We start from the raw sequence: 14,923 nt of genomic DNA on the forward strand, positions 1-14,923 counted from the left end.
TGCAAATTCCAACAGATTCTTCCCACAACACTGAGCTTATCCACAGCTTAACTATTTTATGGTGCAACATTTTTAACTTCACATTAAATAAAGCACCATGATTGTAACTTAGAATGAAAAACAGAAATAAAAATGCTACTGAAGTACTGTATGAGGGAGTTAACAGAATTGTAAGAACTCTGGCTTCTGGAATTTCCTGAGTTTTGAGTGCCTGACTTTGTGACTTGGTACTGCACCAAACCTAAAAATTTCTTTTTAAAGAAAGGAGGGGGAAAAAAACATATTTTGTTTGGAATTTTTCTACATGTTTTTGATTTCCTTAGTACATCTTATAAATTGCCTAAGCACAACCTTACACCTCTTTGTCTAACATCAGCTAAACAGAGAGATAAACTTAATAAGGATGCCTCAGTAAAGAATAATCTGTCATATGCCATATTGCAGAGCAGTCTGCTCCAGTTAGCTAGATCCAGTACTTTTCACCTACTTTCTGTCTACCGCTATCTCTAATCCTCACAAATTAGGGCATGCCAATCTGCTCTCTAAACCTCCCTGCTCTCATAAAATTAAGACTTAAGTAAAAAATGCCTTTAAAAATGTAATATACAGAAGTGGACATATTGCTATGTGAATCTGGACAAGGTATTTATACTCATCGTACTTACCTTCCCATTCACGCTTGCTCCTCTTGTCTGTTTAGACATAAGCTTTTCACAGCAAGGGCTCTGCGTATACTTCTGATTAACGCTAACATCAAGGCCACCTCAAAGTTGGTCCGTAGACCACAGGTGTCAGAATCTCCTGAAACTCAAGCCCTACCAGCTGTCTCCCTGATCCTAGCAGCTCTGCTGACTTTTGAAATACTGAGGAAATGCATGCAAGCCTCAAGTACTGTCATTCTATTCCTCTGCTTAACAAAGAAGGAGGTCCAGTGCAGACTGCTACCGTGCAAGATTTAAAAAAAAAAAAAAAAAAAGAAAAAAAAAAGAAGCTTATGGCCAGAATAACACTGGTGAGGGCACACAGTTTGGTCTCATTAAGGACGATGTCAGCATGGACACAGCTCACGTGTTTATCATGCACCTTACAGAAAGGAGCCCCAGCTTCTGCAGCTCAACAATGTAAGCCAAGAATCAGGGTCACGCTCAGAAGGGAAGTAGTTTCTTTTTTTGGTACAGATTAATTGAAAACACAAAAACTACTTGCCCTTTTTCTTTAAATGGGCGTTTTACATTATTAAATGGCTTCTGTTGAGACTCATGCATATACAGCTCAGACAGACAACCAAAGAAAACTACCATTGTAACTGTTGTTTCCAGACACATGCAAGGCAATCTGCTGAACACCTTTTAAATTGAAAATATCAGAGGCATCTCTCCTTGAATAGCGTCAAACTCCTTACAGCAATGCTGTGTGATCCTCAAATGTGCTTTGTTTTACCGATACGGAAGACACAAACCAGTCTCGAAGGTGGTCTTAGAATCAATGTTTATTGCGCAGGTCCCACATACAAAGATATGACATGAAATGTATCTGATGTGTGATATGAGAGCAAACAGTAAATGAAAACAAGAACATTGCTTGTGTATCCAATCTAAATAGTGTACAGAGGTACCACAGCAAAGAAAATAAGCCACGCTGAAAAGAAACTTTACAAGCACCACATAAAAGCTATCCTGCACAAAGAGCCATAGACAGCACATGTGCTTCTAAATCTCATCCTATTTTGAGGAATTTAATCATGGATAAGCCTTTTGCTGTCACCCGTACAGAAATCAATGTGGCACAGAGTACTTCAGGGCAGTGAAAATAAGTAGGCTATCAAACAGTTGAACTAACAAACATGAATTAAACTAGGGATTCAAACTTTTCCCCAGTAAAAGTTTTATTCACATTCATTCCTGCAGACGACAAGTTTAATTGCTGTTCAGTGACATTCATTTTAATGTGAAATATTATTTCAACTTTGCCCTCTTTTTTATCCAGTGTAGAAACTAGACACAAGCATAAATGATAGGTACCAGAGAACCATCCTGTAGCAGACCAAAGCAGTTGTTTCAAGAGCTCTTGTGAGACTGCTAGTCTGATGAGGATGCAAGCATCCATCTTATGCTGAGATCACAAACATTTTGTTTGTTAAAACGAATGTTTTCCTGCACATCTCCGAGGCATGCCAAAGTGTAGCCCTGGAGGACCACTGACATCTGGTGGTCATTTCAGTCCTTCCCAACAGCACCTGCAGCTCCTGGCAGGCAATGAGTGCTAGCTGCAGCGCAGAGATCCCTGAGGTTTGGGGAACAGTAAAACCGCTTCATCAATAATTAGCCTGTATCACAGCCCACAGGGCTGCTAGTGTGAACTAAACCGGCACACCTCTGGGAATGTAAGTGTTCTTACCTAGAACTAACACATAAAAGAAAAAGAGGAAGCAAAAAGTAAAATATAAATTAATTCTAAAGAAAGCTAAGTCATATATATTGAATTTTACCGTGACTTGGTCAGATTATATTTTACAGATGGCCTGACAGAAATACATGCCAGTGAAGCATTAAGTTACAGGCCTTACTCTGCGTTTATTAACTTAGTGGAATTTGTTGGTTACAAGTAAATGCAGATGAACTGCAATATACAAACAAACTCAGTTAAAGCTGCCAGCACATTAATAGTATTGTTGGATTAAACTTACTCTAGAGACGATAAATATTTTTTAAATAGAGCACGCTTAATTCAACAAGTTCTTAAGAACAACTAGGTCATGAAATAGAATTATACAAAGCTGTCTTTTTGACAAGTAAAAAAAAAAAGCATTGTTTCCTAGGTAAGATGTTTCTTATTACTGAAAAGCAGCAATGAGATTTAGGTCTTCTTTTGCTAGACAACTAGCACAATATTAAATTATAAGCAGGAATATTCAACAATTTTATCCACTTTGATATCTGCTAGATGGTGAGACTGCCCAGACAGAAACTGCCTCAGTTCTCTCCAGCAAACTTGAGAGAGGATCTTCTTGAAGCTCAAAAGCAATTGTGCAGAGAGACCACAGCCACCAACACTGGATCTAAAAATGTACTTAGGCCTGTTAGCACTGGTTGTTGATAGGCAAACATTTAAAGCTATGTTTTGCTTGTTGCAGTTATCTACAACTTGTAAATAAAACTCCGAGGCTTTCAGATATTCATCAAGAATACAAAAATCTTACTAAACTGCCATGAAAATTTTCAGCCCTTCCCAAATGCTTTCTTGCTGCAAAATGATCCAAAGTCTACTTTGAGGTAAATGTGCACTTCTCATTGAAACGGGAGCTCAGTTCAAACCTAACAAAACTCTCACCATCTGCTGAGTAGTGGGAAATAATCAAAGTGGTTTTCTACACCTTTCCTACATGCTACAAAAGCGCAGCTTTGCAAAAACTCTGCAGTACAAATCATCTGTCTCCAAACTGACCTATATTTTTCACTTACCACCAATGTGACACCCCTCCGTAAGCAAACAGATTGCTAAATTACAGTTTCACCTTCAATCTAGGCTACCTAACCAGATTGAAAGACAGTGAATTATTTTAAATTACTTTTACAAAACGCATTGCTGTGCGCACACGTTTTCTAGTTGGCTGTGGCACGTTGTGCGCAAACATTTCATTGAGGCACATGCAATTGCTAACATAGCCAAGTATTGTGCAAAAAATAGCCAGTGCTCGGAGTGGAAACAACAAAGGGTACATGGGACACTAAGATTGAGACAACTGTATCAAGCCACCCCAATGAAAGCAAGAAATGCGCACCAAGATAGTTTGGCTTGACTCAGTCAGGGTGTGCGGCTGAGCTGGGTACCCGGCTGGGCCAAAGGCTACCCAAAAGGCTTTCAAAAGACAAGCATCAGGTTTTTAACTCCCATTTGTATTTCGGCAGAAGTCTAGCATCTGTTGATCACTGACGCCACTGGAGAATTTCACTTATGCAGCCCACAAATCACTGATATTCATACGTGTTTCAGGTCTCTTTCTGTACTGCTGCATGAACATACAGTGACAGAAATGGCTCCACAAGACTACTTTTTAAGACATTTCTAAAGGTCCAACCGCAAATCAATAGACACTCATCAGTACAGAGACACTCACTCCCGTAAACAACAGGCACAGAGCGTATGTTCCAATTAAATCCTACTCCGAGCATTTAAAGTGCTATTTTCAGTATTTCAACAATGCTGGTTTCTGCACAGTAATGCATTTCACCCACAGTGAAAAGCTGTCACATTGCTGCATATCTATTAAATAAAAGCATTATAATTAGGTCAGCTACTGGGTGAAGGAGACAATAACCACTTTAACAAAGCACTGTCACAGCCCTTATAGGTCCTCGTCTGAAAAGAAAGTCTCTTCTTTCCTTTGTTGTCCCCCCAACATATATTTTCCACAAATATCTCGGCATTGCCAATCCAATTATAGAACAGCAGGAGATGATTACTGTGTGACAGTGCTCTAATTCACAGACATAACCTTTCTTCTACATTTGTATTTTATTGGGGATATTTTCCTGGGGGGTAGAGATGCCCTCCACTCACCACCAGGGACAGATGGATCTAAAAATACTTTTGCCTAGTTCTGATCGATAATATCATGTTGGCAAACCTCTTCCGAAGACACATGAAAGCAAGATAACCCATTCCCGCCAGCATGCTGACCAGCAGGGTGGTACCGAGAACCCTGGGCGCCCTTTTCTTGGCCACACGGAACGCTGTTGGCAGAACAGCCGAGATTAATATATTGTTGACGTGTCCTAAAACTTTGTAAAATGCTTTTCTCTTCAGGACACGCTCATAATAGGCTTCCAAGTTGGGTCGCTTTCCGTTTCCCCAGTTTCTTCTTGCTAATCCCAGAAACTTCAGGCGATGTAATGTGACAGCAAGTGATACATCTGCCAGACTGAAGAAATCACCACAGAGCCAAGGCTGATTTTCATCTTCTGAGCAGGGATAAAACATAAAGAATTAGAAGCTAATGGAATACAAGCACACATAAAAGCCTCCATTGGCTTACATTTAGTTTAGTGCTATTTCAAAATGCTGTCTAATAAACACAACCAACACTTCAGCTAAGATATGACTTTAATCAAGGAACATTTTACTGATCCCTGTCCATTCTTCACACAATATTGTAAAGTCTTAGGCTCTGCAGCCTGGCCTACATTTGTTAAGGAAAAAAAGAGCTGCATTTCAGGTTCATAAATTAAAACCCACAGTAAACACTTATTTTCCTCAACTACATTTCTCAAACCTGAATTAAATTAAACAGGAGTGGAAAGGAGGAGGCAGTTTAGCTTTTACTGAAAAGCTACCACTTGCCTGAATAATTTATCACCTTGCCTTTGTCACTCAGCTCTATGGCATTCACTCAAGAACTGCTAATTTGCTGGAGACTTTCAAGTCAAAAAGAAACAGATCAGATGACTGACCTGCACCAAACACACCAGCTCAGCGAGAAAACAGAGTTTGTTTACCTGTCCTTCCTTTGTGCCTCCTAGACCCCAAAGCATGGGGGTTTTATGGGGGCATGAACATTCAGCAGCACCTCTGCAGAAACAGAGAAATTTTGCAATGTCCCTTTCAACTCATTTGCCACCAGAGGAAAGCAAAAGTTTGGCACGCTGCTGGTACCAGTCCATTTCAATCAGTTATGCAGGTCTGGAAGAAAGGCCTCTGCAGAGAATGAGTGTATCCTATGTTGCTGAAAAGATACCTGGGGATTCATCCAGTGCAAGAGAATGAGGGATTTGAGCAGTAGCAAGCAAAGCAGAAGCTCAGGTTGATCAGGACCTGGAGAAGCACTGTTCACAAACCTCAAAAATGTGAATATCTCAGACAAAATTCCAAGAGGCAAGTACAAGCCATATGTTTTACTAAATCCTGTGATCGTGGCAGTTTTCATAAGCTCATCAATATTGTATCACTTGACTCCTTGGAAAGGGTATTTAGCAGAGAAAGCAAGGGGGCTGCTGGAAATGGTGACGGACTTAGTTTGCTCAACAAAATCCTACCATCCTTTGTGAGTTAAAACATTTTCTGTGACTTTCGCTGTTGAGTCAGTAGAAAATTTAACCTAGATTTTCAATCGCTGGTTCAAATCTACTGTCTTGATAGTAACTGATAATTATTACAACAGCTATTTATAGAGCCAAACGCAAAGAGTTATTGATTTGAGCAGATGCAGTTGGTATTGACTGATGCTTCATGCAGCTCCCAGTGAAGTCAGAGGAAGAATTCCTATTAGCACCACTGGCAGTTTGACCAGACTCTGAATAAGCAGAAGACTAACCCCATTTAAACAAAATTCAACTTCCATTTGGGTGGATGGCAGGTAAACACCACTGCTTTCCAAGAGGGTGGGGGAGGGGGGTAGCTTAATAATTAGAGCACTTATCCAAATTGCTAATTCTGCAAATACCACAAATATCAGCACAGCATTTACACAAGATTGTGATAAACCTGTGTTAAAACATTAAGATCGTGATCATTATAGTGAACTGAGGCCTACAACTACATTAAGAATAACATTCCGTAGTTAAGGTTTTTCTTATTTTGTTGATAAAATGCTACAAAATTGTGCAGCTAATTATACTCACTATGCTGAAAATGTGATCAAGCACTGCCATAAGACAGTGAGAACTCACTGACAGCAGCAGTAAACTAAACTAGTATTTAAAATAGTATTGATCCCTTCTGGGCTGTTAGATCAGTATATTCTAAAAGTATCAAATCGGATACATTAAAACCAGTTCTATAACGGTGCCGTCAACAAGTTTACTCAGTCTCCCCAAACGTAAGCATCTACAGGATTTAGCAATAACAACTCCTTACCTGGTGTTTCCTCATTTCGCCGCTGCAATTCAGTCTCAACCTGATCCAAAACTTTTTCCAGTTCATCCAGTATTTTCTTTAGGTATTTTATATTATCATGATCCAGCAGTTTAGACTAAATATATATATAGGTTAGTGTTTTAATCATTGTACAGAGTTTATACTTTTATCAGAGAAACTTTTACTTAGATACTACAGTGCTTATTCATAAAATGTGATTACTTTCTCCCCATAGTCAGCTGGATACCATCTGGATACTGGCAACAATCCAGATAACAGAAGAACATTAGAGATGCTAGATATCGAGGTTTGCCTCACCCTGCAGGGTGCTCAACAGCCCAACGCCAGCACTGACGTGTACTTACCTTTGAAGTCAGTGGGATCAATCCAATACTTCAGCACACACTTGAAGTGTGTAGCTGATCTGGGGGACAGACTGCTTCATGCCTTGTAGGGTTAAATCACTGCATGACATTACTGGTAATGACATGTGAAACAAATGTTTACATCATGACAAAAAAAATCTGACACTAACAAGCTCATAATAAAGGGGGGGAATACAAAGAGTTTTCTTACTTTAAGGCGCTTCTGTTTTGCTATATAGGCATCTTGAAGGTCTGGATTTTCTTCCGCAAGTTTCTTCAACTCTGATTCTGTGTTACTTATTTGGCCTGTTACAAAAAGACAAAGGAATGACATTAGATATCCAAACGTACCCATAATGCAATCCACAGGAACTAATCAACAGCTTGTGTACAAATATCACACTGAAGAAATGGGAAGTGGTTCTTCAATGAAGCATCACCACCAAGTTGGGATTCAAAAACATCATGTTTTGGAAAACTTAACTGCTGCATAAATTGACCCCACCACACCTTCTGCTCATCAGTTTGCAATGAATTCTATAAAGTGGTGATCTAGCAGGCAAGAATGAAGAATTCTTGTTAATATTTTTCTCTTATTCAGATAAAACCATTTTGCTGCCAAAAACTGTGCTTCTTCCATGAGATTCTACTACAAATACCTTAGGTCTCTGATGTTTTTGTACCTCACTTCCTGGGTTCCTAATATACTTTTCATGCTGTGAAAGCATGAAAGTGCAGATAGGCCCATACTGAGATTTTCTGTAGGTCACATGCATAATTCTACAGCAAAAGCCTAAATACCACTGAATATGGAACCAAGGTGTCTTGAGTTAGCTAAAATGTGACACCAAAATCTGTGATCCCTTTTGGAAATGTTCATTACATAGTATATGGATGTTCTAGAAAAACATTCATTACATGACTTAAAGAAGAAATGATGTGAAAAATTTAAGATAATTTCACTGATTTCTACTACATGTGTATAGCCTTTTCTCTCCTTAAATGGGGCTGTGCTTGAAGATGCCATACTTACAGACTTAGAATACCAAAAGACAGTGGATAGTAAGTTATCTTCTAAAAATAAATATTTCTAGTAATAAACTGAGAACAAAAGAATAATTATAGGGCATGAATCACCTCTCACTTGTACTTGATAATTAAGATTAGTTCCAATTAAGTCTTATAAATTAAACTGAAAAAAAGTCTTGCTAGAGAATAACGAACTCACTGTTTTATATATTCTTTGTTTCAACCTGACATGACTGCAAAAGCCATCCTTCAACATAGCATATGAAGAAACTGAAGGATGTAATCACACAACTAAAATCTTACATATGCAATTAATTACTTAATTGGATTTGGTATGCATAAACATAATACATAACTGGCTGGTGGCTTATTATATCTAGCACTCTGAAAAAGATCAGCTTTTCAAAGCTGAAAGCTAAAGCATCCAGGAGAAGTTGGAACAAGCAAAGGAATTGTTTAGGAACATCCACGAGCTATTCAAAAAAATGCCTCAAACCAAGAAAGCAGGCTATGCTTTAAGTATAAAAAGATAAGAAAACATCCCAAATTAGACAAGTAGTAATTTTAGCTCTATCAGTATGAATGTGTGTGTGTAAACTGACAACAATTTATACCAACTAAAAGCTAGAGAGAAAGAATACATACGGTCAGCAGAACACAAGACAGTGTTGTAAAGTGAACCATAATAAAAGCAATTACTATTACCATGTGAAAACAGAAAAACTATCAATAATGCCTACGAGTAAAGTACAATTGTTCAATAAACAGTTAGGATCTACATTTGAGGGAAAAAAAAAAAAGACAGTACACTGATATAAGAGAATAATTCACTTTACTTGAGTAAAAAAAGGAATGATAATTACTCTTGCTGAAATTACCCATTCTATATCTCTCTAGATACTTTTTATAAAGAATTTATTTTTAAATAACCGTTGATCATTGGACCAGCAACAGACTTCTAAATACTTTGCAAGAAGTTTCCAGCAGACAGAAAGAAAACTAATTCTGCACTGATGTTTTATAAAGGATAACTCATGCAACTGTAAGGATAACTCATGCAACTGTAAGGAAAACTAATCGCCTCACTTCACTTCTGACAACATAATGGCATGGCTAATAAGAGAAATGACTTGCCAAAAATTTTAACGAGAAAGATCACACAGTTTGTTGGAAATAGAACTCAAACTAACACAGTATCATCTTTTATGATATTATGAATTTGGTAATAGTATAGTTGTATTACATTTCAAAGTCTCTGCAGTATTTGACTTCATTCTATGCAGCACTCAAAAATATCATACAACAAAATCAATGCAATATAAAGCACTGACAAAAAAATATCAGAGATCTCAGAACGTAACTGTAAACAAGGAATCGTCATCCAGCCATGTTCTCGGGAGTTGATCCTTGTCCTAGAACTAGTTCTTTTCTAACACTTAGAAGGAAACATAAAAGCATTAATTAAAGTTTGCCATGGTACAAAGACTAGAAGTGACATAAATCAAGAAAAAACATGGCACTGATACCCAGTGGTCTGGACTGGTTGATAAACTGGGCCTAAGTAACCAATCGATGTTTCAACACAGTATATAAAAATATAAATTGAAGCAAAAGATATAGGCCATGTTTCTTGGTGAGAGGGCTGTAAGTTTGCAAGCAGCTCTGACAAGCTAGACTGAGGTCATGATCCACGACCAGCTGAACAAGGATTCCCAGTGCAGTTCTGTGGCTGAAAGTAACGCTGGAGTCCTTGAACACACATACAGTGAAAAAACCAAGAAGAATTAAATATTTATCTCCCTATCTGATACCAAAGCGAACAGATCTGCTGTCCAGTTCTGGCATCCAAACCTGGGGCAGGGGGAAGCTGTGAGAACTGAAAGATTATTTGCCAAGGATTTTTCTGAATATCACTAAACATTGTTTAAACTAAGAATTTCTGCAAGCTACTGGATTTGAAACATGAGTTCACTTCAGGAGGTTGTTCGTTATAAAGGGGACTGAGCAACATCATCTACAGTTATTTCCTCTGCCCTTAACATATTTTTTCACGGGAAACTTGTATATATATATATATAAAAGTCCATCAGGTAAGATGCTGATCCCAAGGAAGTCAAAGGACATTTTACTATTGATTCTACCAGACCACCGGTTCATCCTTTATCCTGATTTATATTGTGGCTTTATTTGTACCCAGGATTTTGGTTTAACTGTGCTTTAACAATTTCTATTGGTCTGATGAAGACAAGCTACTTACTTCTTCACACTTGCTTTTTTTTCTCCCTACCCCCAGCACCAAGCTGACACTAGTATATTCCTCAGACAAAAAGGGCCTGATGATTCTCTTATAATATATTAGATAAACAGACTCTGTTTCATTGAGGCTAATCTACATTTGCACCACTTCGAGAGGAAAGCAATTGCTTTAATTTAATAGGGAAACTTCTTACAAGTTTACAATCACAAAAAAAAATGGGTTTCCTTCATGTAGTGGTTTGATGTGAGCAGTAATAAAGCTGTTCCCTAGAAATTGCTTTATAAGCATAAGCAGCAAGATCAGAAATAACATACAGCTGTCACAGCTGCCATTTTCTGTTATGCACATGAAGCATATTTTCAATCATTAGGAAAACTAATTCCCCAAACACCTTAAAAATGACACTTCCTCTTTCCCGTTTTCAAATCGTAACAGACTAGAAAATCAATAAAAGTATATGCACAAATTATCAAGGACTAAAATTGGAAATCTGTGCTCAATGTATTCTGCTTAAGGTGCACTGAAGGCTCAAGATGAATGTAATGCAACATCCTATTAGCTGATAGACATTCAGAGCTATACCAGTACATACTACGAATTCTGCTGGTTGCATAAGCTGGAATCATGGAGTCCACTGTTAACTCGGGGTGCAGGATGCAGCCATGCGTGTAGGCATCCATAGGCAAGGAGTCTAAAAGCTCTCTATAGTGTTGCACCCTTGGATAATACATGCTCCCTTCTTCTGGCATTAATCTTGGTACTTCCTCTGCAATACAAAGTTAAAGAAGAAAAAAGTTAAGAAAAGAAGAATCATGTAATTGACCAAAAGTAGTATTTCCAAAGTTACTTTGGTTATGTCTAACCGGCACAGATGACACAGCCACAGTTAAGAAAGCTTCACTTGTTCCCCACCATAACTCAACAGTGTCATCACAGCTCAGAGATATGTACTTCATTTTAAAACGTTTGATAATTCCAATTCCTATGCAGCAACCCACATAAACACATATTTAAGAGGCCTTCAAGTCAGAAAACCAGATTCAGCATCTATTTTGTACTTCTAGGAATGGCCGACCGTGGCACACAACCCTTTGGCCCTCTCACAGTAGGGCGCAACTGAGGTTCTAGTAAGTTGTTATGGCTGAAACATTACTACAGCTGCAATGCTTTAAAAATTACAGTACAGGAATCCTACTCAAAGCACTAAGTATTCCTGCACATCACTGCGTTCTACCCTGCCCTTGATCTCTGTGGGTCCCGACTCCTCATTTGATGAAAACACCAGCATTAAATACATATTATGTTCACGCAACAATGAAGTTTTCTTCGTGCCTTAGAAATCACAGCACTAAACCCCTGAAACACAAAATGCTGCCTCTTCACACCTAAAAAACACAACTCTGCATTTCCTTCAAAAATTGAGGCAGTCTGTTTTCTGGCAAGACAGACACAAAGAATTTCAAAAGCCTGCATGTGATCACTTCCAACTTTTATCTTCCTATTTTTTTACCTCTTCACTCCATTTTGCCTCCAAAAATAATTTAGTCATTCTACTTCCTTTTTCCACCCAAGATTATTCTGGAATTAAGCATCTTTTTTTTCTTGCAGAGAAGCAGGACCTGCCCAACAACGGCAGCTGTGCAGCTCTCTGTTCAACACATCATTTTTCAGGGCAGTCGCACCACAGGATTAGCGCAGCGCAGTGCTGCCGTTACTGACTTCTCCATCCTTCCTGAAGGGGTAAGGAGGACAGTGGTAGGTTTTTACTTACAGCTCTTCATACAGGTGCTGGAAGGCCTTCAGTTCATTTTAAAGGAATGTGTTTTTACTCCATACCACCAACTATTAGGAGAGCCCATTTACTTAGAATCGTAGAATGCCTTGGGATGGAAGGGACCTGTAAAGGTCATCTAGTCCATCCCCCCTGCAACTGGCAGGGACATCTACAACTTGATCAGGTTGCTCAGAGCCCCATCCACCCTGTCCTTGAATGTTTCCAAGGATGGGGCATCTACCACCTCTCTGGGCAACCCGGTCCAGTGTTTCACCACCCTCATCGTAAAGAATTTCTTCCTTATATCTAGCCTGAATCTACCCTCTTTTAGTTTAAAACCATTACCCCTTGTCCTATCGCTACAGGCCCTGCTAAAAAGTCTGTCCCCATCTTTCTTACAGGCCCCCTTTAAGTATTGCAGGGCCACAATAAGGTCTCCCCGCAGCCTTCTCTTCTCCAGGCTGAGACTCTACTTGTGAGACTACAAACGTTTTCTGGTCCTGAACGAACCAACACGTAGCGACACGGCGCTGACCCCAACGCTGCTGCACACCACGGGTACCAGGGGAAGGATTTCACACCGAAATGCCTATGGGATTACCATCTACAAACGTCGCTTCGAGGTAATCGATGATCTGTGTTGCCTCACAAATGATGTTTTCCCCATGGATCAGGACAGGTACTTCTCCAGAGGAATTCAAGCGCATGAACCACGGTTCGTTGTGCTCGCTCAGCGGCAGGTTTACATCGTGCTCTTCGCACTTCAGGGCTTTTTCGGCTATTGCCAAGCGCACCTGTAACGGTACCGCCGCCGTTACCCCAGGGGCGGCTCTCCCCGGACAGCTGGCCCCGCTCTGGGGAGCCGGCGCGGCCCAGCCCCGGCTCCCCGCCCGGCCCGGCCCGGCCCGGCCCGGCCCTGCCGCGGGTGCAGGCCCTGCCGCGGGTGCAGGCCCCCCGCGCTGCCCGCCCAGCACCCTCCGCGGGCGGGCAGGCAGGGGCCGCCGGCACCCCGGCAGGAGGCAACCCGGGGCCTGAAGGCCGCCGCCCCGCGCCCCCGCCGTCCCCCTCACCTTCTGCGAGGAGAAGGACTGCGTCCAGTGGTACAGCACCAGCGGCGCCATGCCGCACGGCACGGAGCCGCCCTGCGCTGCGCTGCGCTGCGCTGCGCCGGGCGGGGCAGGCGGCCTGCGGGGGAGCGCAGCGGCGGCCGTACCCGCCCCGCCTCGGCCTGCTCTTGGAAATTAAAAGAAAGGGGGTGCGGGGAACAGCCGCTTCTTCCCCCCCAGCCTGCCCCCGCACTGCTCGGAGGACCGCCCTGCCGAAGGGGAAACCGCCTGCCAAACCGCCTACAGCATCCCCTAGGGAAGCGCAGAAAGATGGATGCGCAGGTAGAAAGGTCACATGGCAGGATTTCCCCTATCTTTGTATCTTTTTTTTTTTTTTTTTCCTTGAACAAGCATTTCCACCATGAATTTCAGGGACGCTAGCATCACGCTCTTGGGGAAAAAACAATAAATATTACCAGAAGACATCCTGAATTGGACCCTATGGGTATAAACACTCTATTGCAAAATGCACTAAGTTATAGCAAGAAGAAATAAAGCTCTAGAATAATACACACTTCTTTTGCCTTTTTGAAAGATGTGTTCTTTCAATCTCAAGAGACAAGGCTTCTCAATTATTATTTTTTTCTAGACAAAATTAGAAAAAATGAACAATTTTGCAAGTTGTTTTTCCTATCTGAAGTAGGGTCCTGAAAAGCATCTGATAACAAACACTAGCTGCCATCATCAGAAAATGCTTCCTCCTAACTGGAGATAGTTTAGAAGATGCAATTGCTGATAGTACATGCCTTATTCATTAGACACTATCTCCTGCATCAGGGAGATGAACAAACTAAAAACCATGGCGAGATGACAGAGTCCAGAATATTGTTCTCTTCATCCTGACTGCTCGATGTGCAATAAAGGCGACTACTTCAGGTGAACCTGACAATCCACTCCCACGTGCAATTTCTATACACCAGACGAAACCCACCATTAGTATTCTGAAGACCTGAACCTAGTATGTCGAGAACTATGTCCCAATAACATTTGATTTTAAGGGAAATTTTGACTAATATTAAGCAAGGGAATGGATTAAAGTCACTGAAAGAGACAAGGTAATGGGAAATCTTATAAATCAAAAGGGAAGAAACAAAGAGCCAGCTTCCAGCCCCACACTGTTCACGTGAGCGGGCACAAGGGCACAAGCCCCATGCCCTCCCCAGGGACTGCTCCCAGCTAGAGTCACAAGCCGAAATAATCTCTTCAGAAGGGCAGGCACGATGAGAGGCTTCTCGCAGATCCCAGCTGATAGTAGTCAGTGTGTTACTGATGGTAAATCCTACATTTTGGGGATCTTAATTTAATTGGAATTCTTTGAGAAGTTGGAGAATGTGCTTAGAATTGGTAATAAGAATGCAGTCAATGGAATGAGATAAATACATTACGACTGGACTTATTTCTCTCCAGGATATATGTCTAAGGTAAAAGTGCTGGAATACCCTGTCGTGCACTGGGGCTTTAACCTGCGACTCGCTGATACACGGGTATTCTCACAGGTCTCTACCTGGGTTGCTGTACAGTTCCTCACAGCTAGATCTTA

At 40.7% G+C, this 14,923-nt stretch overlaps 1 protein-coding gene across 1 annotated transcript; it reads right to left on the bottom strand.

Annotated features, from left to right (window-relative positions):
- Positions 1-1,471: 1,471 nt before the first annotated feature.
- GDAP1 (ganglioside induced differentiation associated protein 1) lies at positions 1,472-13,589 on the bottom strand. Its single transcript, XM_087751320.1, has 6 exons — positions 13,348-13,589; positions 12,879-13,071; positions 11,096-11,269; positions 7,429-7,523; positions 6,853-6,967; positions 1,472-4,961 (listed from the first exon to the last, which is right to left on the bottom strand). The coding sequence occupies exons 1-6, from the start codon at positions 13,396-13,398 to the stop codon at positions 4,579-4,581; spliced, it is 1,011 nt and encodes a 336-aa protein (XP_087607446.1). The 5' UTR covers positions 13,399-13,589; the 3' UTR covers positions 1,472-4,578.
- Between the last annotated feature and the right edge of the window lie 1,334 nt (positions 13,590-14,923).

The sequence above is a fragment of the Nipponia nippon genome, unplaced genomic scaffold, assembly GCF_047370975.1.
Source record: "Nipponia nippon isolate SJK-2023a ecotype South Korea unplaced genomic scaffold, ASM4737097v1 scaffold_1, whole genome shotgun sequence".
In the NCBI taxonomy this organism is placed as follows: Eukaryota; Metazoa; Chordata; class Aves; order Pelecaniformes; family Threskiornithidae; genus Nipponia; species Nipponia nippon.